The sequence below is a fragment of the Centroberyx gerrardi genome, chromosome 19 (genome assembly GCF_048128805.1).
Source record: "Centroberyx gerrardi isolate f3 chromosome 19, fCenGer3.hap1.cur.20231027, whole genome shotgun sequence".
NCBI classification, from domain to species: domain Eukaryota; kingdom Metazoa; phylum Chordata; class Actinopteri; order Beryciformes; family Berycidae; genus Centroberyx; species Centroberyx gerrardi.
In genome coordinates, this window is record NC_136015.1 from 969,339 (window position 1) to 992,037 (window position 22,699).

General features: G+C 40.6%; 2 protein-coding genes across 6 annotated transcripts in view; one reads left to right on the top strand and one right to left on the bottom strand.

The window, feature by feature from the left end:
- Positions 1-1,094: 1,094 nt before the first annotated feature.
- Positions 1,095-4,788, top strand: ssr2 (signal sequence receptor, beta). 2 transcript variants are annotated; one of them, XM_071922149.2, is made up of 6 exons: positions 1,095-1,143; positions 1,799-1,956; positions 3,361-3,459; positions 3,723-3,831; positions 3,941-4,018; positions 4,142-4,788. In XM_071922149.2, the coding sequence occupies exons 2-6, from the start codon at positions 1,799-1,801 to the stop codon at positions 4,250-4,252; spliced, it is 555 nt and encodes a 184-aa protein (XP_071778250.1). In that variant the 5' UTR covers positions 1,095-1,143; the 3' UTR covers positions 4,253-4,788. The 2 variants fall into 2 exon arrangements, with proteins under 2 accessions (XP_071778250.1, XP_071778249.1); XM_071922148.2 differs by lacking the exon at positions 1,095-1,143 and adding an exon at positions 1,179-1,340.
- Position 4,789: 1 nt separating this feature from the next.
- The window catches only part of LOC139929297 (SH2 domain-containing protein 2A), a 49,472-nt gene continuing 31,562 nt past the window's right edge, over positions 4,790-22,699 (bottom strand). For all 4 annotated transcript variants that reach the window (XM_078290234.1, XM_078290233.1, XM_078290232.1 and 1 more), the window contains 3 exons: positions 6,688-7,012; positions 5,859-5,974; positions 4,790-5,454 (listed from right to left, as the gene is read on the bottom strand). In XM_078290234.1, the coding sequence (XP_078146360.1) occupies positions 5,452-5,454; positions 5,859-5,974; positions 6,688-7,012 (444 nt within the window). In that variant the 3' untranslated portion in view covers positions 4,790-5,451. The remainder of the gene's footprint in view (positions 5,455-5,858; positions 5,975-6,687; positions 7,013-22,699) is intronic.

The following is a 22,699-nucleotide window of genomic DNA, read 5'->3' on the forward strand; positions in this document are numbered from 1 at the left end:
TGTCGAATCGCACTGGATCGCAATAGGGGTGAATCGTATCGTATCGCATTGGTAGTTGCTTCATATGTATCTTTAATGGATCGGATCGTTGGCAATGCATCGAGATGCGTATCACATCGGCCTCAGTGATGGAGATGCACATCCCTAATCTCTATGGTCCAACCTGTCTTGAGGTTCCAGAGCTGCAGTGCACCCTGGGAACTTCAGAGCCAGATATTTAACCCTCCTTTTAAAAACACTGTGATAAAGATGTTGCGGTGTCTGATCTGGATGTAAAGAGTTATTTAGAACAAAAGTGGGGGTCATACCTAAAGGTTTATACAGATCAAGAGAGCAAGAAAATTTGTTTTTTATGTAGACAATTTTGAAATCAGTCAGGGCCTGTGAGCAATAAATCATGTGTCAGTGTTTTCAACAGAACTCTTGGCAATAATCTATCTATCTATCTATCTATCTATCTATCTATCTATCCATCTGTCTGTCTATCTATCTATTATGATATTGTGGTGGATAGAGACATTAAGACCAATCTGCAGAGTCATCTGCTCAGACTCTGCAGCTGCCTTGGTGGCTTTAAACAGTAGGTCCTAAGATAATCATCCTGATTTAATTTATGAAAGACTACTACTACTACTACTACTACTACTACCAATACTACTACTACTACTCTGTTTACTTGTAAACTTGGGTTGTGAGGTGAGATTTGTCTGGGTCCCTGGTCGTGCTGGAGTGGAAGGAAATGAGGAAGCGGGATGCTGTAGTTGTTATCATCCTGTGGAGGGCAGTAATATGCCTAGATGCATCTAAACTGCCGCAACTTCAATGAGAAGAAGAAGAAAGTCTGATGATATTGTGAAGACAAAATTCAAAAAGTAATCCCTGGGAATAGATTATTGTTAAAACTTAGTCCATCATATTGTCAGACTTTTTACAATATAAAGTGGGGTTAAATTTTCACATCAAGTAAGTTAGCACAAAGCCACTATTAATGTAGCATTTCCTCCAAGACACCAGGTGCGCTATCAAGCCTGCTCTGAGTTTCTCCTCAATACACGTCATTCAAACACCAGCTGAAAGCTACTGAGCATGCGCGGCTCCAGCTCCTTACAGACCTGGGAAGGACTCGGAGAGAAATTGTCAACGGTAACAGTCTGTCTTTTCTATTGATGCTTTTTTTTTTTTTACTTTACCAATCCTAATTTATCCGATTTGGTATTTTAAAACCAAGTAAATCAGTAATATTACCAGAATTTTCATCTTTCCTTGTTTGATGTAAAATCAAAATCTCTAAAGTCTCTAATTCTATGCGATTGAAGTCTGCCATGGCCCGTGAAGTACACGTAAGCGTAATGGTTAGCATAATGTTCCAGCTAGCAGCATCTTGTTTGGACTTTTGGAGAAGCCAGCAAGAAACATAATTCGTTTTTGCACTTCCAGTAGCTTTCATCTTTGCCAAGAGAAGGGCTGTGGTTGCTATTCTAGTTAACAGCTAATTTAAGACGAGATATACAGAGGTTAGATTGTACACGTAGGCTAACGTTAGCCATTTTTGCTAGGTTAATAGTTATTCAACGTCAATAGTCAAAAATAACGTTAACCTAGTTACTGTTTCTGCAAAAATGCCTTAAATGTACAGAAGTGAATTTGCCCTGGCGGTTTTATTCTGGCAAATTGCTAACGTTAGTTGGCTAGGGTTAAGTAACATCCAGGATGAGTTTGTCATGGTAACATTATGGGTCCATCTCTAAAATAGTTTGTCAGGTTTTGAATGGAGACTTACAACCTAATTTCTTGCCAGATGAGGACGCTGTATATCTTTGCTGTGCTGGCCTTGCTTGGGCTGGGATCAGGAGAGGAGGGAGCCCGTCTGCTGGCCTCCAAGTCCCTGTTGAACCGCTACGCTGTGGAGGGCCGCGACCTCACCCTGCAGTACAACATCTACAATGTGGGCACCAGGTGAGGAGCATATGGAGTACGCTGGGATGCTCTTCTGTGCAGATCACTTTTCTGTATAGGCTTGGCTGTGTCCTTGACTTCATTTTTTGTTTGACATTGATTTAGTGAAAACGTAAATAACCTCAGGGACATTGTGTACGTCCCCACTACCCAGAAAAGGATTTAGCAAGTAGAGAAGATGAATGAACATTCTGAATATAATTCTCCCTGTTGGACAAAACAGGGTTTAACTGAATCATTAACTAGAGAGAAGCTCACTTTGGTGGAAAATGGAACTAAGAAAAATACATTTGTGGTCATTGTTCACTTTTTTAAATTCAAGGTAGTGGATGCAAGTGGGAAACCAAGATTTTGTAGGTCTGCTCTGTCCACTTTGTCTAGCTGATAAACAGATTTTATTTAGTTTTTTCTTCAGTGCTGTTCTAACAATTTAGTTTTGGAGAAGCAGCATTTTATAGGACTTAAAGGAATTCCTGTAACATTTTGAATTAACTTTTTGAGGTTGGTTATTTTTCTGCAGCCAACTAAATAGCCAACTAATAGATAACGCTGAGGAACAGATCTTTGTAATGAACTGAGAGTACCGAATCACCACTCTGAAAGATTTAATTAAAAAATCCTGCTGTGTTGGAGCAACCTATGATGCCACAGGCTGGCTATATGAAGCAGCCTATCACAATTGAGTGACCAGGTCAAGGGGCAGGATTGCAGTACACTAATGTCAACTGAATCAGTAACTCAGTCTACAACTCTACATAGTGGGCTCCCCCTACAGGTGACTGAAAGCACCAACTGTCAGCTGGCAAAAACATAGCTGCGGTGTGAATCGTTATAATTAACGATAGCCTAGCCACCATTTTTGATACACTTTCCTGTTTAAAACCTTGTTGTAAAGGCATAACGTATCCAACATTACAAAATTGTCAGAGCTGGAGAGGTGAATTGGCATTTGAATGACTTCCATCTACCGTAATAAAACTTAAGTGTTTAATGATTTAATGTATCATGTCTCAGTTAATGAGACAAGACCTCAATCGTCACTAAACGTAGCCTAAAAAAAAGTTACTGAAAGTGCCGGAACCACTGATAAACTACTGACTATCTTGTACTGATAAACTGTTGACTATCACTACCACTACAGCTAGTACCCAAGGAATAATATGAAAGGATTATGTGTGGAAAGATGCTTTCAATTGTAGTGCTTATGACAGGAATGAACGAAACCATCAGCAAAACCAACAATAGACCCTGAACAGAAGTGGATCTGAATCTTTGTACTGAACTGAACAAAATCACATGAATCAGCAAAGTGACTTGTAATGACCAACACTACTAGTTTGCAGCTGGCTGCACTCCTTGTATATCTCATTGTTTGTTTTCTTCTTGTACGTCTCTGCTCTACAGTGCTGCCTTGGAGGTTGAGCTGTCAGACGATTCCTTCCCCCCAGAAGATTTCGGGATTGTTTCAGGAATGTTGAATGTCAAATGGGACAGGATTGCACCGTATCATTGAACCTGAATGCCCAACCTGGGCCATTATAAGTGCTACATTATTTCAGGGTCTTCTAATTATTACAATAGCAATTTTGAATTCAAATATTGCATTGATTGATTCTTCAGCTTTTGAAATTAACTCTTCATCCAGAACCTTTGTCAGTAGAGCTGAAATCATCACCACATAATTGTTTATATTTACCTGAATTGGTTTGTTTCAGTCTTATCCCTGTTTTTCAAACTGTGGTCTACCTTAACCCTTGCACTCTCAGTGCCAGTAATGTCTCTCATACTGTGGTATTGCGCCCCCTGAAGGCCGGTTACTTTAACTTCACCTCTGCATCTGTCAGCTACCTGGCCCAAGAGGGAGGGCAAGTTGTGGTAAGATAAGTTAATTTCCCTTCATGGATCTAACAGCACCTGACATCTCCATATTCCACTGGATGCAGTTGAAATTTATATGAGCTGAAGCATCTTGTCCTTCCTGCAGGTTGGCTACACCAGTGCCCCTGGCCAGGGAGGCATCCTGGCTCAGAGGGAGTTTGACCGGCGCTTCTCTCCTCACTATGTAAGTAGTGCATTCAAAATGCCTCACACATTCATGACACTGCTTTGTTCCCTTAAAATGGAATACTACATCAGCCCCTTCAGCCTGTAACCTCACTTGATTTCCCACCTGCCCCTTCTCCAGCTGGACTGGGCTGCATTCGGTGTGATGACCCTGCCCTCCATCGGCATCCCACTGCTCCTCTGGTACTCCAGCAAGAGGAAGTATGACTCACCAAAGGCCAAGAAAAACTGAAGATGCCCCGCTGGGTTGAAGAATCAGGGATTGGGGGTGGAACTCATGGATGGACAGAATGGCCTATTTGAATATCTTAATAACCCATATTGGGGGTGAAAGATCAAATAAAACTCACACAGGGATCAAGGAACTTGGTTATTTGAAAAAAGCAAGTAATTAATGGCATTTTGGATCAGCATTAGAAGAACAACACCAAGAGTAATGTGAAAACCTTCTTTTTGGTGGTTAGTTCCTACGCTGGTGTAGTGAATTCACAAAAAACTTTAGCAGTCCATTTACCATTAAACCATTGTAATCTATGGATAATGGACTGGGCTTTACCAGCATTGGTCATCCCGTCATATTTACACATTCATAGTACAGATACTGGGTTCATGTGAGATGACAACCACCAGCGTATTAGTGACATTAATTGGTATTTTATTTTGTAATTATTTGATTGAGATCCTCAAGTTGATTACTTATAAAACTGCATTCTCTGTCTAGCTAGAGTGCAACTAAAAAACAATTAAAACAAGCTGGGTTTTTACAAACGTGTGTCTGATTTATTTTATTGTTGAAACAATCTTTTTTTGAAATGTTACAAGGTTTTACATTATTTCTGTAAGTAGTTTGAGCTTTCAGTCAGTTTCTGTAACATTTTACACCGCAGGGGACCACAAACAATTGTAGCTGCCTGAAGGTTATCACTTGATTTTGTGCAGTCTTTTTTGTGTAACAATGAATCTGCATTGCAGTCCAATGGTGGTGTCAAGTCTTTTGAATTAAATGATTTAACACACCAACATTATATGATTACAAGTTCTAGTACTGTAGACAAACAAGGCATCAGTGTGTGTATATATAGTGGACATAGTATGTCTGCACACCCTTTCAAACTTTCTAGTTTATATTGCCTTGTGGCCTGAAATGGCAATCCAGTAAATATTTTTTTTCTGACCTGACTAACCTTTTGTTTTAACCCTAATTTTGCTGTTTACTATATCCAGCGACAATAGAAAGGCAATAAAAACTAGTTGGAATGAATAGTTCATTGAAAGGCTTTATAGAATTTCGATACGTGTAACATATGTGCAGTAAAATGCATATTGTATTCACAGCGAGGGTTTGGGGTTAGGTGGTGTCATTGGTCAAAGGTTACTGTCAGCAGACATGCTGCATGTTGAGATGGAGATCACCATCACAGGATCTGCACGTCACTAGAAAATAATGAGCAATGTATAAAAAACTTGAAACTGGAATGATACTGAAAATTCAGCATGTTGGATTTGAAGGATTACTGAGAGCTAATGCTTTGGGTTGAGACAATAACAGTGATTAATTGATGGTAAAAGGTTAGTGCTTTGATGCACAAGTAGTATTGAGTCAGGTTCAATTTTGAAAGACACATGATGTACATTTTGAACATTTTTGCAAATTGTTCAGTACATTGTAACTCAAAATATAGCCTATTTTCCCTTTTCACTCTTAACACTTACATTGCAAATGTAAACAAACCTAAACAGCTTCTAAATTAAACAATCTCTTGTCGATATTTGTCACTTCTTAGGGTTAGGGTTATATAAGCATATAACCCTAAGCATATAACTCAATTGTAGCCTACCTGAGCATTTGCATCCTGTCCTGTCCTTGAAGGCAGGCTTTGGGCAGCTATATGAGCAGGGTCTCCTCTAGTCCCTCTCAGGTTTACCTCTGAGTATATGTGATGTTGAGTGCATGCTGAGATTAGGGGAGATGTCATGTTAGGACTACTGTGACAAAGACATTTTAAATGCATTTACATGGAAGGGCTAAACCCTTCCATGGAATCAAAGAAGCACAACATGGTTTATGAAAGATATACTGTTGTTTACAGTACAGCTCTTTTTGAAAACCAGACCTCAGTCAAATTATCAGAATTTTTCTTTTTATTAATTGATTGATCTTGTCTAGCAACTAACCAGCTTGGTTATCACAAATTTCCATTTCCATTTCCACCCACTATCATTCCATGCTGCATAAAGCAAATATTTCTAGTCATTTTTAATATTCTAGTCTGTTTTGAGGCACCTATAATTACCACCTATTTATTTTTAGCCCCGCGACAGCAGGGACTCACATTATCGGTCAGTCAGTTCACCACTTTTAGTCACGTGGGTTACCAAAAGAATGCCGCAGGGAGTTAGATTGCAGACTCTCAGTCGGGAAACCTGAGGTCGATTCCCGGCAGGTACGCTTCCACAGAATTCAGTGTCGCAGGGCTGATAGACTCTTAGTCTTGTTTAACCATGAGGGTCAGAATGAATTAAAAACACAATTTTGTGTACAGCAACTACCAATCCTTGTGGATTGGTAGTTGCTGTAATGAGATGATTATGGATTGGATCTTTTTCTCCAAGTCATTCCTAGACTGAACCTCCCCGAAACAAATACTATTGTCTGTTACTTCTCACCTGCATTCGCTTCAGTGTCTCGCCACCTTCCAGTAGCATAAAAGCCAATCTCCTCATGGGACTTCTGTTCCCATTGGTCTAAATGAGGAGTCTCCTCATAGGTATGAAGAGACTCCAACCTCCAATATCCCAGATCCCTTGGGACAGAAGCATCTGTCACCCCCTGCTGCTGTGGCAGGGTTTCGACATTGACATAAGGAGATTTATTTTCCTTCCTCATGGCCCTGGTAGGCTTGTTGACCCTGGCATACTGGGCGTCAGTAATGAGGTTGTCACTATCACATGGTCCTCCTCTGCTGGTGAAAAGGTCTGGAATGTTGAACTCCTGGAAAAAACAAACCACATGGTTTGATTCAGAGCTATAAGTGAAAAGGTTAGAGTTGCTACCTGAAATAGAGATGCAACTTCTTTGTGACCACTTACACTGTAGGCCTACATACTGTGCGTTTGCCTTTTCCTATCAGTTGTTAGCCAGATGAGCCACCAGGACACACAAATGTAACGTTTTTAATGCCACCATATATAGTTCAGTTTTTTATAGTAAGAATGTTGCACCTGCTCATCCATATATATTTATAAAATTACACAGTAGCTAACAATTACTAGTTTAATTAATATTAAATTAATATGAAATGCAGATGAATATAGTGGTATTTTAAGTAAATTGGCCCCTAGCATAGTTCAAATGAGGTTATACTAGAATATTGTCCACTCTGTCTTCAAATTAACAACCTGATGGAGCCTGCTGCTTCCACTCCATAGATTTATGATATCAGCATTCCATCAAGTTCCCTGTTTCTTCAAATGCATCTTGGCAAAAAAGACTACACCAAGTCTACACCGATCATGTCAGCAGCACATGAGCAGCATGTGAGTTTGTGTCCACACTGTTTCCGTTTTAGTTGTTTTAGCCGCACATCCAAAAGCGTGAAATCAAGCACAAAGCCTACACAAGCAGAAATGGAAATACATCATTGATAAGTGGTAATTATGCCCAGTTTATAAATCTAATATTATAATATAATATATATCAACACAAACGCCATTGAATACTTAAAGGATAAGGCTGGTGTTTTTTAATGCATTGCTTACCGTCAACAAATCCTATGAAAATAACAAAATCAACAATGCGTTTGCTCTACTCCCGTTACTTTCTGACTTCCCACATACCGTTTTTAGCCGTCAACCAAGGAAACTATAAAAGAAGGAAGGGTCATTACATCACTGTGTAGCGCGTGAACGCACATTGGTGCCAAGTGTGAAAACTTTCAGTTTGGCCGACATTGAGGTGAATGGGATCGCCATCTCCTCTGTTGAGACTGAACAGGGGCTTGAGTTGAGCTATATGCAGCTGCTGGACAGAGCCATGATCTGTTTGGAGACCAATAGCAAGGAAAACGAACGCGCACATTTAGATAAAAAACATCAGTCAACATCATGTAATGTGTTTTTTTTTATTTTGTGGAAGCATTTTTCAGTCAAAGGTGAAACAACACAGATATGATGGGTTATAGTGGGACTTGCCATGCCCGCCCCATTAACTTCAATAGAAGTGGCACCAAAGTCTGGCACCAATGCAAAATTCGAATGCTGTCACATGACGTAATGACCCTTCCTTCTTTTATAGAGAGCCTAAGTCCCTCCCCTTCCGCTGTCCCCCATGGGACCTTATTTCGGAAAAAATATGTACGGTAGTCAACGGCGAGAGACAAATAATTGTTTGATCCCATTTGAATTGTGCCATGACTTACACATATGATATTTTGTCAATTTAAAAGATAATTTTGCAAGTCAAGAAAGTCGCTATATGGCTCTGCTGCAAACAAGCCCCTGCGGGGCCCGTGCGGGCTTTTTGTGGGCACTGTGGGCTAGGGCCGACCCACACCAAACCCAAACGGGCCCAGTGCGGGCTTGCCCTGGCGAGACCCACAGCAGAACCTTTCCTTTGGGCTCCCTGCGGGCTTTCTGTGGGCAGCCCACACTAGCGAACTGCCCACAGAAAGCCCACACAGCTTTCTACAACTTTTCTACCTCTGGGCCCACGCGGGTTTTGTGTTGGCAGCCCACATTCATTTTTTTAATTTTTTTTTTATATATAGCCTATATATTTTTTAATTTAAGGTAATTAGAGGTTTAGGTTAACATAGTCCTCTGAAGGCAACTCCTGTTTGAGGTTGTGACCATCTTATCCTTTTTTGCCAGTTTTGATATTTTTTCGTCTTCTGGCCTCAGTTGGCAGCTTGCCAGAGAAAAATAAATAGCAGCAAACAGGGCCAAGTAATAAAAACCTTTTAAGCAACACACAACGCAACGCACAAAAGTTTTAACCATACCCAACAACAAAACACCTTTCAAGTACAGGGAAATAACAGAGACACCTAACAATATAATACAATCCTGTACAAACCAGTAGTCCCTTAAAATAACCTTACATTTACATTAATTCACCCCTTAATTCATACAAAACCCCCTTAAAATGAGTTAAGGGAGTTATTAATGTAGGAGATCCATCAAAATCTCCTTAAACTCTCCTTAATATTTGACTGCTTACTTTCTAATTTAATGTAACATTCAGCGAGACATGAACTTTTCATTAATAACTCATTAATAACCTGTAAACCTGCACAAAAGGCATAAAAAAAAACCTTAATTTCTAGTGTCTCCGCGAAGCAACTCATGAATAAGTCCCTTAAAAACTCATGATACTATCTTTACTTAAAGTACTACTACTAAAGCTATGTTATTTTTTATGGATAATTAATGCATGTAATGAGAAATTAAGGACATTTCAGGGATAAAATTAAGGGGTTTGATTTCTTTGTGAAGCTCATAATATTCAGTTTAGGTTTTTGTTGAGACTGTGACAGAGGTGTTAATTCATCTCTATGGTCATTTCTGAGGCCATACCCCCTGTATTCCCGATACTTGATTCACCTCATTGGAACTATTTTGTTTGCTGAAGAACGCCAGTGTATCACTACGCACTGAAGCCTCTTGCCATATCATGCTGCCTACGAGCACGAGATGAAAGATATACTGTTGTTTACAGTACAGCTCTTTTTTTGAAAACCAGACCTCAGTCAAATTATCAGAATTTTTCTTTTTATTAATTGATTGATCTTGTCTAGCAACTAACCAGCTTGGTTATCACAAATTTCCATTTCCACCCACTATCATTCCATGCTGCATAAAGCAAATATTTCTAGTCATTTTTAATATTCTAGTCTGTTTTGAGGCACCTATAATTACCACCTATTTATTTTTAGCCCCGCGACAGCAGGGACTCACATTATCGGTCAGTCAGTTCACCACTTTTAGTCACGTGGGTTACCAAAAGAATGCCGCAGGGAGTTAGATTGCAGACTCTCAGTCGGGAAACCTGAGGTCGATTCCCGGCAGGTACGCTTCCACAGAATGAAGAAGAGAAGAAGAATTTTTGTTGAGACTGTGACAGAGGTGTTAATTCATCTCTATGGTCATTTCTGAGGCCATACCCCCTGTATTCCCGATACTTGATTCACCTCATTGGAACTATTTTGTTTGCTGAAGAACGCCAGTGTATCACTACGCACTGAAGCCTCTTGCCATATCATGCTGCCTACGAGCACGAGAGCACGGAAAGTTTCGCGGTCATCCAGAATGTTCTCTTGAGGTAAGTTTTAATTTTAACTTTTTTTCTTGAACTTTGACGTTTAACAGCAAATATTTGTCAGCAGTGCAGTGTAGTGTTGTACTGTGATTGCCATTGAGTAAAAGGGATTTAGCTAATTCAGACCATTACATGTTTTTTGTCGAGCGAAAACTAGAATAAAGCCGTTGTGATTTAGCTAGTGTTAACTAGCTACTTTGATTTAGCTTAAACCAGGCTTAAAATAAATAAAGCGGTCTTATTTTTTCACCCTGTTTCCCCTGTATTGTATATTTTACCACGCCGGCCCACCCCAGTAAGATCATGACCCGCCATGGCAAAAATAGTTTTAAAATATTATAATTTTTTGCCGAAAATGGACCCTTAACTAGGCTAGGCTGTGCTGGCAGGTGGCCAGGAGCGCGCGCTGCGCCACACAGGCACCTTTCCTCTCTGCTCTCCTCTCCTTTCCTCTCCTCTCCACTTGATCGCCGTTCTCAGTCAAACAGGCAAGCGCAGCAGAGAAAGACAGCTGAGCTGAGAGAGAGGTAACCAAGTGTTAAATAAAATCGGCCTCAGTAATGTTATAGTTAAATCTCCCTTGGTCGATGACAATACTTAAATAACGGGAAACTGACTTAAATTTGCAGTAATTTTTGAAGAAATTACCTCTCTGCCCCACCAAATCTAGCTCTACGGTACTTCAAGTCTTCTGTTGGCTTTGCTAGCTTCCTTACAGTCAAGAATTAGCTATAGAGAAGGGATTAGCTAACAGTTCCTGATAGCAATTTTTGTGACAATCAGCAAAACTTAACGTTTGATAAATTGAAGACTCTCCTGTAGGTCAAGTTTCCTCACATTAGACCTTCTTGGCTAAATCAGATGAAACATGACTTTTCCCCACTTCGTCTTTCAGATGAGTTTAGTGTTTATCTTATCAAGGAAGAGAAAGACAGGAGATGACGAGGTGGAGAGGTAAAGTTGGACAAGAACTAGTAGGCTAGAGTTGAGTAAAGTTATCTATCTACCTATCTATCTACCTGTTACAGCTACAGTATGTCAGAATAGACTCACATCAGCAGTGATCTTGCTAGTAACACCTAGCAATGCTAAATTTGTATTTAGGTCTAAATCAAGACTGAATAATTAGCTACCCCTCTTAACCTTTGTGAATAATTATTATCATAATCACAGAGTCACACAGTGGTAGGACAAGGGAATGGAAAGATAGGTGAGCAAGAAAGAGGAAATGAGGGTTGTTTTATAAAAAAATTCTTCCTTGGGGAGAAGCCTCAGGAACCGCTACAACAGTGATCCAGAACAGTGTTTGCCGTAAAATGCATCATATCTAGGGCTGAAACGATTCCTCGAGAAACTCGAGTAACTCGATTACTAAAAATCATCGATGCAAATTCTTTGCATCGAAGCTTCGTTTAATCCATATAACTATATACACACTCAGTGTTTCGCACGGATGATTATTACTGTTGCACAATGCGCTGGAGAAAGAGAGAGAAAATAGCGAGGGGCGAAGAGAAGAGACAGGCCAGAGAAAACGACAGAAAGTGTCCAAAGTTTCGGATCCAGTGTTGCCAACTTGGCGACTTTGTCGCTAGACTTAGCGACTTTTCAGACCCCCCTGGCGACTTTATTTCTCAAAAGCGACAAATCTGCCGACTTTTTCTGACCATGAGAAGCAATGTTAATGTGTTGAATCCCAAAGCATTTGGCAATAAATTGGTTCGGCTGATGCCGGTCTTCTCTACTTGCTTGTCTAATCCAGAGAGGTCTGACGATCACAGTGCTTCCCACACACAGCGTAGCTCCTTCCCTCCGCTGAGAGCAGGGACTGTAGGATAGGTTCCACTTGTAATTGCTACCGGCGTACGCCGAAACTGGCCCGGGTGGGCAGAGTCAGCACTTAATATTAAAACGGGATGAGATGAAGGCTAGTAAAGAATGCACGTTAATTATGGCTATATGTAATGGCTAGTTAAGAACGTAAATCAATATGGTGGCTAGTTATGATGTCCCTAAGTTAGCTAAGTTTTGCTCAAGAAAATAACCACAGAAAATAAAATGCTGCAGTCAATTTGTGAAAGCCTGAGCTTCATTCATGTTATTATTATGATAGTCACACAAGCAAAATATCAGGTGGTGTAAGTAGCAATTGGAGCCTAAAATGCACCAGTCCAATACAGCAGGTATATTCAGTTTAGTTTGATTGCAGTGAGTAGGGTCAGCAGGTGTAGGGCAACCCTTCAACATAGTAAATAAATGTACATTAGCCAGTCTTATGAACTTGTATGATATTTAGGCCTAGTAATAAATATCAATAATAATTATTATTTCACCTCGTTTTCAGTAAATCACAGTGTCGTATGGACAGCTTCGTGCGGACAGCTTTTCTCTTTTGTATATTTACTATTGCTCTTTAATAAAGCAAAAGTATTTCTTATCCGATTAATTGATGGAATAATCGGTAGAATACTCGATTACTAAAATAATCAATAGCTGCAGCCCTAATCATATCTGCTTTGCTAAACACAATTGGACTTCATGTCCCTTAACAATTAATTTCGAGTTGTCCTTTCTTATATGTTCTTATACCGCCCTTTTATTTAGGTTATTTTTGGTTTTTAAATTAGTCTTAAATTAAATTCCAGGAGGCATTAAAAAGGTCTTATAAAGTCTTAGGTTTGACTTTCTGGAACCTGCAGCAACTTTGGGTACAGATGGAAATGATTGACAATTAGAATAATTGTTCTGTCCTCGCAAAAGAGTCCCCTTCTTAGGCTTAACAGATAGATAAACTCCTTCCAGTAGCTGTAGTGTTGACAGTTGATTTATTAGCACCAGTTCGTCGATACAGTAGAAACAGAGTAAAACTGAAACAAAGAAACAAACAAGCTATAAGTATAAGTATGCTGAACACAAAGCTTAATTCTCACTAGCCGAACAACATGTATTTACGTGAGGTATAATATTGTTACAAACCCTGAAATATGCTACCGTATACAAATCATATCCCTCTTAGCAAGATCGGTTACACAGAACCGATAAACATACAGTTGTCATGACAACACGTAAATACCCCGTAAAACGATAGTCCATATAAATATCTAAATCAAAGGGTAAGTAGGTTATGAATTATTTTACTTACAGACAATGCTTCTACAAACTAACTGCAAGAGGGAAGAAGTCCGCCGCTCTACAGAATAACTGTCACCATTTCCATGCCAACAAGATACTTCTTTCATTTGTAGGATATTTCAACCACAAAACCACATTCTGGATGTTTAGCGATCTCGAGGTGCCTTCAAGTACCGTCGGAAATATGACAATTACAACTTAAACGCCCATAAACAAACTCAGCCGAACTACAGGGGCCAGAATAATAATGTTGGACTGTTAGTCCATTGGAGACCTTTTGACTCAGAATGTGACAATGTGTCTCTCAGTTTGTATGTCATATAACTTTTTGCTTACCAACAAATGTTAACATTACAGTCGTCTGCGTGTCATTTTATCAGTCCACCTTTCAACAGGAGAGAGAGCGAGACAAGAGGAGAGAGAGAGACACAACGTGAGAAAGAGCGAGACGAGGAGAGAGAGAGAGACACAACAGGAGAGAGTGAGACAACAGGAGAGAGCGAGACAACAGGAGAGAGAGACACACACAACTGGAGAGAGCGCGAGACAACAGGAGAGAGACAGAGAGAAACCCAACGGGAGAGAGAGTGAGACAACAGGAGAGAGAGAGACACAACGGGAGAGAGAGAGCGAGACAACAGGAGAGAGACAGACACAATGGGAGAGACAGGTTAGACCTTAAATCTTTGTATGCCAATGTTTTATTAAAGGTTGAAGCTTTAGCATCGAAAACCCAACTTATTCTCCATATTATAACAATCAGATTCTACTAAAAAAGAACATGGCCAATGTCACAGACCAGTCCCTTTATGTATCAACACCCAAAGTTTGCTCAGAGTCCTGTTTACAGGGCTGTGAACAAAGGTATCATATCTTAAGTTAATATCCATTCTAATGAACACTGGGACAGGTTCATAAAATAAAAATTGGATGGATGGAGCAGGCGGCTAGCAAAGTTGTGGTTTCTACTAATCATGACGGAAAAGTTATTTGGGCCCAGGGTTCAAAATACCGAACTATTCCTTTAAGAATGGAGTAAGGGAGTTTGAGGTTTAAATTTGCCAGTTTGAATAAAAGTCTGTTATAGTTATAGTTTGTGTAATGCTTTTTCTATATCAGAAAAGGCAGCCAGAGTGTGTTGTTTTTTATTGAAATTTGAATGTTGTCGGTAGTTGATTGGTGTTTTCTGAAGCCAGCTTGATGTATTGGAAGGAGTCCCAGATGTTGAGGTGAAGATCTGTTCAAAGAGTTTTTCTATACATTTCGCAACTTTTGATTTTGTGACAGCCGTGGCGATATTGTGGTCGTGTGCCACAGAAGAGCCTTGTATGGGAAAGTCGCGCATGCACGTTTCAACAATAGGGAGTTAGTCAGTCAGTCAGTTAGGACAAATACTATTATTGGCCGGCTTCACTCAGTGGTCCGGCAAAAAAATATTGCAAAGATATTAGCAAACAAACAGGCGGTGGGGTCTAAAACTTATGCACCTATGCATATAAGGTTAAAAATACAATCATTGAAGAGGCTAGCATATTAAGAAATTGCTTACCACACACAGTACCCCGACATACAGTTGTAACAGTCGCAAATATGCCTACTATGCTTTTGGAACATTGTTTGGTTGCAGTAACAGGTTAAGTCAATGGGTGGCGCTCCTTGTTTTTTTTACTGAGACTGAGTTACAGCAACAGGTTGAGTAGGCTACTACCAACTACTCCTACCCAATACTGACGTCATCTCGCTCTGTCATGCTATCCAGTTTAATACATCCATGGGAGTAACGTTAGCCTACTTCCCTAAAGCTAACAAGCACAAAGCTAATGTAAGCTAAGACCCGACCAAGCACGTTACAGTCTCAGGTCCCGTCGGGTTCGGGTCGGGTTGCAGACCTCTAATGTGTAGTAAATGAAACGACTAGTTAGTGAAATCAAAGTCCTATGTTGCAAACAGAATGGGCATTTTTATCTTGTGGCCATCCACAATGATATCAATCGATTTGAAGAAACATAGTGGCTGACGCACAGACATGTCAATCATGGCTTTTTTCCCCCGAATAATAACGAGCAACTTCGGGTAGAAGAAATATCTGTTTCCATCGCATTAGCCTATCTGTGCTTTCCCGAATAACGTATTCGGATTCGGGTACATCCCTACCTGCAATAGTTTGTTGGCCGGCAATATGTTTGATCTTTTTCTTTGGTGGCATTTTAAAACGTTTTCCTTTCACTCATTGAAACTGAACAAAACGGGAGATATGTGCGAGATAAATGCGCAGACGGTGAGAAAATTTGTGGCCGTTGGATAGCTTTTTTTTTCAACATGGCGCGTCCGCTGGACGGTAAAGCATCATCGGGTCATCATCGACATGAGTGAAAACAGCATCCACGTGAGTTTATTTACCAATTACCAAGTTTGTAGCCTTGTTGAAATGAAATCTGTGCAGCGAAAGTAGCATTGGATGCAGGCCCAGCAAGGGCATTAAGTCTCTCCCGTGATGATTGAGACTATTTTCTAGGAAAAAATAGAGTGCGTCAATAGTGAGTTTACTGCGTCCTTTCGGATTTTAACGTATCAGAGACGCAGGATGCGCACCTATTTACATCACTGCTTCATTATGTAATAACACCCGCATTTTGTAATAATCTGCCGCATTTTGTAATACACAGCTTGAACGCAATATGTAATAAATTTCCCCGCATTTTGTGATAAATTATTACATATTGTGGTGGTTATTACAAAATGCGGGAGTTGCACTTTTTTTATGATGAAAATGTAATAATACAGTGCATTATAAAATAACCAACCAAAATGGATGTCTTCATCTGTACACGTTATATTTTTAACAATTAAGCTAAATTAAACTTCCCAAATATTAAAGGGTAACTTCGGTATTTTTCAACCTGGACCCTATTTTCCCATCTTTTTGTGTCTAAGTGACTAAAGGGGACAACAATTTTTGAAATTGGTCCAGTATTGAGCAAGATCGCTTCAGCCGGCAGCCACGAAACGGTCTGCAATGTAATCCTTTGAGAATGTTAAATTATAGCTGCATTAACCTGTAAGAGTTTTTTAGTGTTGTAGGTCTAACTGCTCCATATACTGTTGGAGTTTAAAGTCTAACAATATAAAATATTTTATGAGTTTATTGCGTGTTTTGCATGTAAAACCTTATTCTGCAAAGTAACTAGTAACTCCAGCCGTCAGATAAATGTAGTGGAGGAAAAAGAACAAGATTTCCCTCTGAAATGTAGTGGAGGAAAAGTAGAAAGTCTCACAGAATGGTAATACTCTTAGTGCCACTCCCTCAAATTGCAGTTAAGTACAGTACTTGAGTAAGTGTACTTCAGCATCAAAAGTAAAAGTACTCATTCTAAAGAATGGTCCCTTTCAGAGTGTTACATTATAGCTGCATTAACCTGTATGAGTTTTTTAATGTTGTCGGTCTTACTAATCCATATACTGTTGGGGAGTTTAAAGTCTAACAATGTGACATTTTATGAGCTTATCGTGTGTTTTGCATGTAAAACCTTATTCTGCAAAGTAACGAGTAACTCCAGCCGTCAGATAAATGTAATGGAGGAAAAAGTACAAGATTTCCCTCTGAAATGTAGTGGAGGAAAACAAAAAAGTCTCACTAGATGGAAATACTCAAAATCCCTCAAAATTGCACTTGAGTAAATGTACTTTACTTCAGTAAAAGTATAGAAGTATTAGCAGCGAAATGTACATCAGCATCAAAAGTAAAAGTCCTCATTCTGAAGAATGGTCCCTTTCAGAGTGTTAAATTGTAGCTGCATTAACCTGTAAGAGTTTTTTTGTGTTGTAGGTCTAACTGCTCCATATACTGTTGGAGTTTAAGTCTAACAATGTAAAATATTTTATGAGCTTATTGTGTGTTATACATACATACATACATACATACACATTTACATACATATGTGCATGCATACATACATATTTACATAAATACATATTTATTTATTTGATTGATTGATTCATTGTTTGTTTTCTTAACATTCGTAAGTTCATATATTATTGATTAAGCTGTTTCTTATTATTTTATTCATTTGTTTTGCATTTGCATTACATGGTAATAAATCCATTGATTTGAATCCCTTTGACTATTGTACATTATTAACAATACAGAAGTTAGAGTTATGCAGTGACTGCATCCATTTTAGATGTATAGAATATTATAACTATTTTTCCCAAAGGTACTTCAGTTATAGTAGTCAGTGTGAAATGGTGTATTTAGTGTGAAGCAATATTTATTGATATAGATTAACAATAGGCCTATATAAATAAACTATAGCTAAACAATATTATGTCAAATTTGGGGGTTATTTGAGGAACTGCAAAATGAACTGCAAAATCAGTGCGGGCCCTGTGTGGGCCCAGTGAGGGCAGCCCACACAACATTTGGGCTTCTTGAGGGCGAACAGTGGGCAGCCCACACTTAAGTGAGGGCTACCTGTGGGCTGCCCGCGCAGGGCCAGCACTGAGGGGCCAACGTTTTGCCAATGAGCAAATTCTCAGGGGCCCTGCATGGGCAGCCCGCTGGGGGCCCTTAGGCCAGCCCTAAGTGGGCCCGTACAGGGCCAGTGCAGGCTTGTTTGCTGGGTGCGTACAATCAGATTTGATCTTAAAGTGTACTTATGAACGTTTCCACAAACATTCATCATTTTTTTCCTTACCTGAATTTGTTCTTTGGTACGATCAAAATCTACGTGTGTTTGGAAACATGCTGGGGCATTACGCATGAAGTGGTTTCTACTTAAAATGCCTTATTCTTTAAGCAAAATCTATTAAAGCAGTCCCAGACCTCATTATCAACAACAAAATGTGTTTCATTACATTTGTAAGTCTGGTGATAATAACCATATTAACAAAGCTAGGCCTATATGAACAAATTCATAGGCAATTCTATTCAATTGGAAACCTGAGTGATTAAAGTGATTAATTATTAACGTGTATATATATTATCATACATATATTATTATATTATTTATTGATCAATAAAGTTCTATCTTATTTTACCACAGGAGCAATAGATGTGCGCATCAAAGCACCATGTCCAAACGCATTTCCCTATTTAAATCGCAAACAATAACACACCATAAACATTCAATTAATTTGTGACGCCAACCTAAACCTCCTACATGTGGTTTCCCCTGTCCAGGAGGAGGCATGACTCGGTGCTGCAGAACAGCAGGGTGTCGTGCGTCTCGAGCAGGTGCTGCTCGAGACACACGGCGCATATTGGACTGAATGGAAGTTAAATTAACCTGAGTCTCAAGACTAACTAGTTTGTCTCTAGGTGACAGAGGTTATGCATTGCCCACATTGCTAAAGCGACACCTAATAAACCTTCAGCGATCATATAATTATCATACGTGCACTCACTCCGCCACAGAGCGAGCGCAGCATACTGAGCTGGAAGGACTTTGGATGTGCTTGGACACCGCAGGAAGAAAGCTCAGAATCAGAATCAGCTTTAATGGCCAAGTATGTACACATACAAGGAATTTGACTCCGGTTTTTCGTTGCTCTCAATATACTTACACAGAATAGATATACAGCTAAAAACAAGGACAACAAGATGAACAGAGGTAAACCTAAACATTTAACATTTAACTACTATGTACAAATATCCTTTGTAAGCAAAGGACAATAGTGCAATGGTGCAGAGTGCAAAGATGCTGGAATAAATATGGAGTTGTTGGTGTAACAGGTTACATTATATACATGAGGTATTACACATTACATACATGGGGGGGGGGGGGTAATTATATACATGAGGTAGGTGTTACAGGTTTATTGCACAGGGATAGTTTCTGTCACTGTATGACCGATTTAAGTGTTCATCAGAGTGATGGCCTGTGGGAAGAAACTGTTCTTGTGTCTGGTTGTTTTGGCGTACAGTGTTCTGTAGCACCTACCAGAGGGGAGGAGTTGGAACAGGTTGTGTCCAGGGTGTGATGGGTCTGCAGTGATCTTTCCTGCCCGTTTCCTGACTCTGGAGATGTATAAGTCCTGAATGGAGGGCAGATTGGCACCAATGATTTTTCCTGCAGTCCTGACTGTCCTTTGTAGTCTGTTCCTGTCCTGTTTGGTGGCCGATCCAAACCAGACTGTGATGGATGTGCAGAGAACAGACTGGATTATTACAGACTGGGGGGCTCCTCCTGAAGTCCACTGTCATCTCCACAGTTTTGAGCTTGTTCAGCTCCAGGTTGTTACGACCACACCAGAGGCCCAGCTGTTCAACCTCCCGTCTGTATGCAGACTCGTCACCGTCTTGGATGAGGCCGATGACCGTTGTGTCGTCTGTAAACTTCAGGAGTTTAATAGATGGGTCTCCTGAGGTGTAGAGGAAGAAGAGCAGAGGGGAGAGCACACGCGCCAGTGCTGATTGTCCGGGTGCTGGATGTGATTTTCCCCAGCCTCACCTGCTGCCTCCTGTCTGTCAGGAAGTCTGTGATCCACTGACAGGTGGAGGCTGGCACGGCGAGCTGGGTGAGTTTGGAGCGGAGGATTTCTGGGATGATGGTGTTGAACGCCGAGCTGAAGTCCACAAACAGGATCCTTGCGTATGTCCCTGGGGAGTCGAGGTGTTGCAGGATGTAGTGCAGTCCCATATTGACTGCATCATCCACTGACCTGTTTGCCCGGTATAGGCAAACTGCAGGGGGTCCAGCAGGCAGCCTGTGATGTCTTTCAGGTGGGCCAACACCAGTCTCTCGAAGGATTTCATGACCACAGACGTCAGGGCGACGGGCCTGTAGTCATTTAATCCTGTGATAGAGGGTTTCTTGGGGACCGGGATGATTGTGGAGCGTTTGAAGCAGGAGGGGACTTCACACAGCTCCAGTGATCTGTTGAAGATCTGTGTAAAGATGGGGGCTAGCTGGTCAGCACAGACTTTCAGGCAGGAGGGTGACACGCCGTCTGGGCCTGGTGCCTTCCTGGTCTTCTGTCTCTGAAAGAGTTTACTCACATCCTCTTCACAGATCCTGAGTGCAGGTGGGGGGTCAGTGTGGAGGGGTGGGGGGTCAGTGCGGAGGGGTGGGGGGGTGGCAGGGTGTGCAGTTGGTTGTTTGATGTGGTCGGAGTGGTTGTGAGGTGTGAATGTGGGCCTATCAAACCTGCAGTAGAACACATTCAGGTCGTTGGCCAGTTGAAGGTTCTCCCCAGTGTGGGGGGATGGTCTCCTGTAGTTGGTGATTTCCTGCAGGCCTCTCCACACTGATGCCGGGTTGTTGGCTGAAAACCTGTTTTTCAGTTTATCAGTGTAGCACCTCTTTGCGACTCTGATCTCCTTAGTCAGTGTGTTCCTGGCCTGGTTGTACAGGATTCTGTCCCCACTTCTGTAGGCCTCCTCCTTGGCCTGGCGAAGCTGCCTGAGTTCTGCAGTAAACCAGGGTTTGTTGTTATTGTATGTGCAGAAGGTTTTAGTCGGCACACACATGTCCTCACAAAAACTGATGTAAGATGTCACAGTGTCAGTGAGATCGTCCAGGTCTGTAGCAGCAGCCTCGAAAATGCTCCAATCAGTGCAGTCAAAGCAGGCCTGTAACTCCAGCTTTGCCTTGTAGCTCCTGTCAAGAGCTACAGTCAAAACCAACAGTATTATTATAAAGCCTAAAGTCTGAGCTTACCATCAGATGGAGATGCTGCGTGAATCAAACCAGTGTCCAACCCCGCTGATGACTGGACACCTGACAGCACAGTCTCCATATTATTTCCCCAAACATTTTGGCAGCGCCCTGCCCTCCGCCTGAAGCTAATAAACTGCATCTATTTGGAATTAGACTATCACCCTCGCTTTTTAGTAAGTAAAACTGTAAGTCAAACCGTTTCTTTTTAATTTAATTGAAGGTGTGTTTCTGATGTTGCAGCATTGACAGCATCAGTCATTTCTTGCCATGTTTTCTTTCTCAGTTGCTGTCAGTCCACCGCTTACACTTTTTAAAAGTATATATATTTTTTTCTCTCACTCCCGACAACAACACTTCTATTTCAGAGTTTTAATTTTTCTTCTTGGGTCTGTTTGCCATTCTCCACCACTCCAGTAATGCTTTCCATTTGCGCACGACCCTTCAGACAGCAGGTCTTTTATGGAGTTGCCAGGGCGTCTACCTATGCTAATCAGCATCAACAGGCACGCGCATCCAATTAAGGAACAAATGGCATTCATCATCAGATACACCTGGAATACGCAAAAATCGAGACTCTGCGCATGCTTCATAAATCCCACGTTGGTTTTGCGTAGGCATGTTTCTTAAGAACAAAAGTAAGAACAATTTAAGAAAAGTTTTGTGAATGAGGCCCATTGGCTCCAATTGTCAGCTAAAAACCTTGAAATACAGCTCACAAAGACATAGTTTCAATTTTAAAAATCGCTAACTGTTACCACGAAAAGTCAGGCTGTTGTAGTTATTACCAAATCAAATTCAAATGGGAACAAATTCTTCATTACGCCGGGGACTATTTTCGGTACTATGGAACTACTTTCCTGAGATCGCAAACGTGTCTACAGCCGGTTTATTAAGTTGTTTGAGGAAAAAGTGGCCCGGTGCATTGCGATGATGAAATATGCTGCCCAGAGCAACGGCATGGCTCTTTGACATGTTTTTAATCGTTTTTTTTTAATGCAATGGAGTTCTATGGCTGCTGGGACATGGCTTCATTGGGCACCGGCTACATGGACAAGACTCACTGTGTGTTTTTAATGACTATAACATTGAAGGTGACTGCACCTGCACCTGTTTATTGCCTCCACCCCACAAGTGGTGCAGCAGATGTGATGGGCCACATCCAGGTTTTGCCTGTAAAAAAAAAAAGAACAATTTGTGCCCCCTGATGCTGTTTTTGGGAGAAGCCGAAGATATCTTCACAAATGATTGGCTGGCATGTTTAGATTATAGTTATAGTATGGTATGATTTATTTGATACTTTTCTCTACAGTAAGAATATGAGGATTGTAAACTCCTGACTAAGTGTTACTACAGACAAAACATGGTAGACTTACTGTATAAATATGTTGGTTGATAAAGTTTTACATGGATGCTTTTAAATGTACTTCACTAATGATTACAAGAGTGTGTTTGACTGCTTGTAGTATTTATAGCCTCATTCAGAATGTTTCCCTCTTTCAGTCATCCTGAGGGTTTTTGTCCTAAATATGTGGCTAGTGTAGTTACCACTGTGTCTTTTACTCTTCCCTTGTCA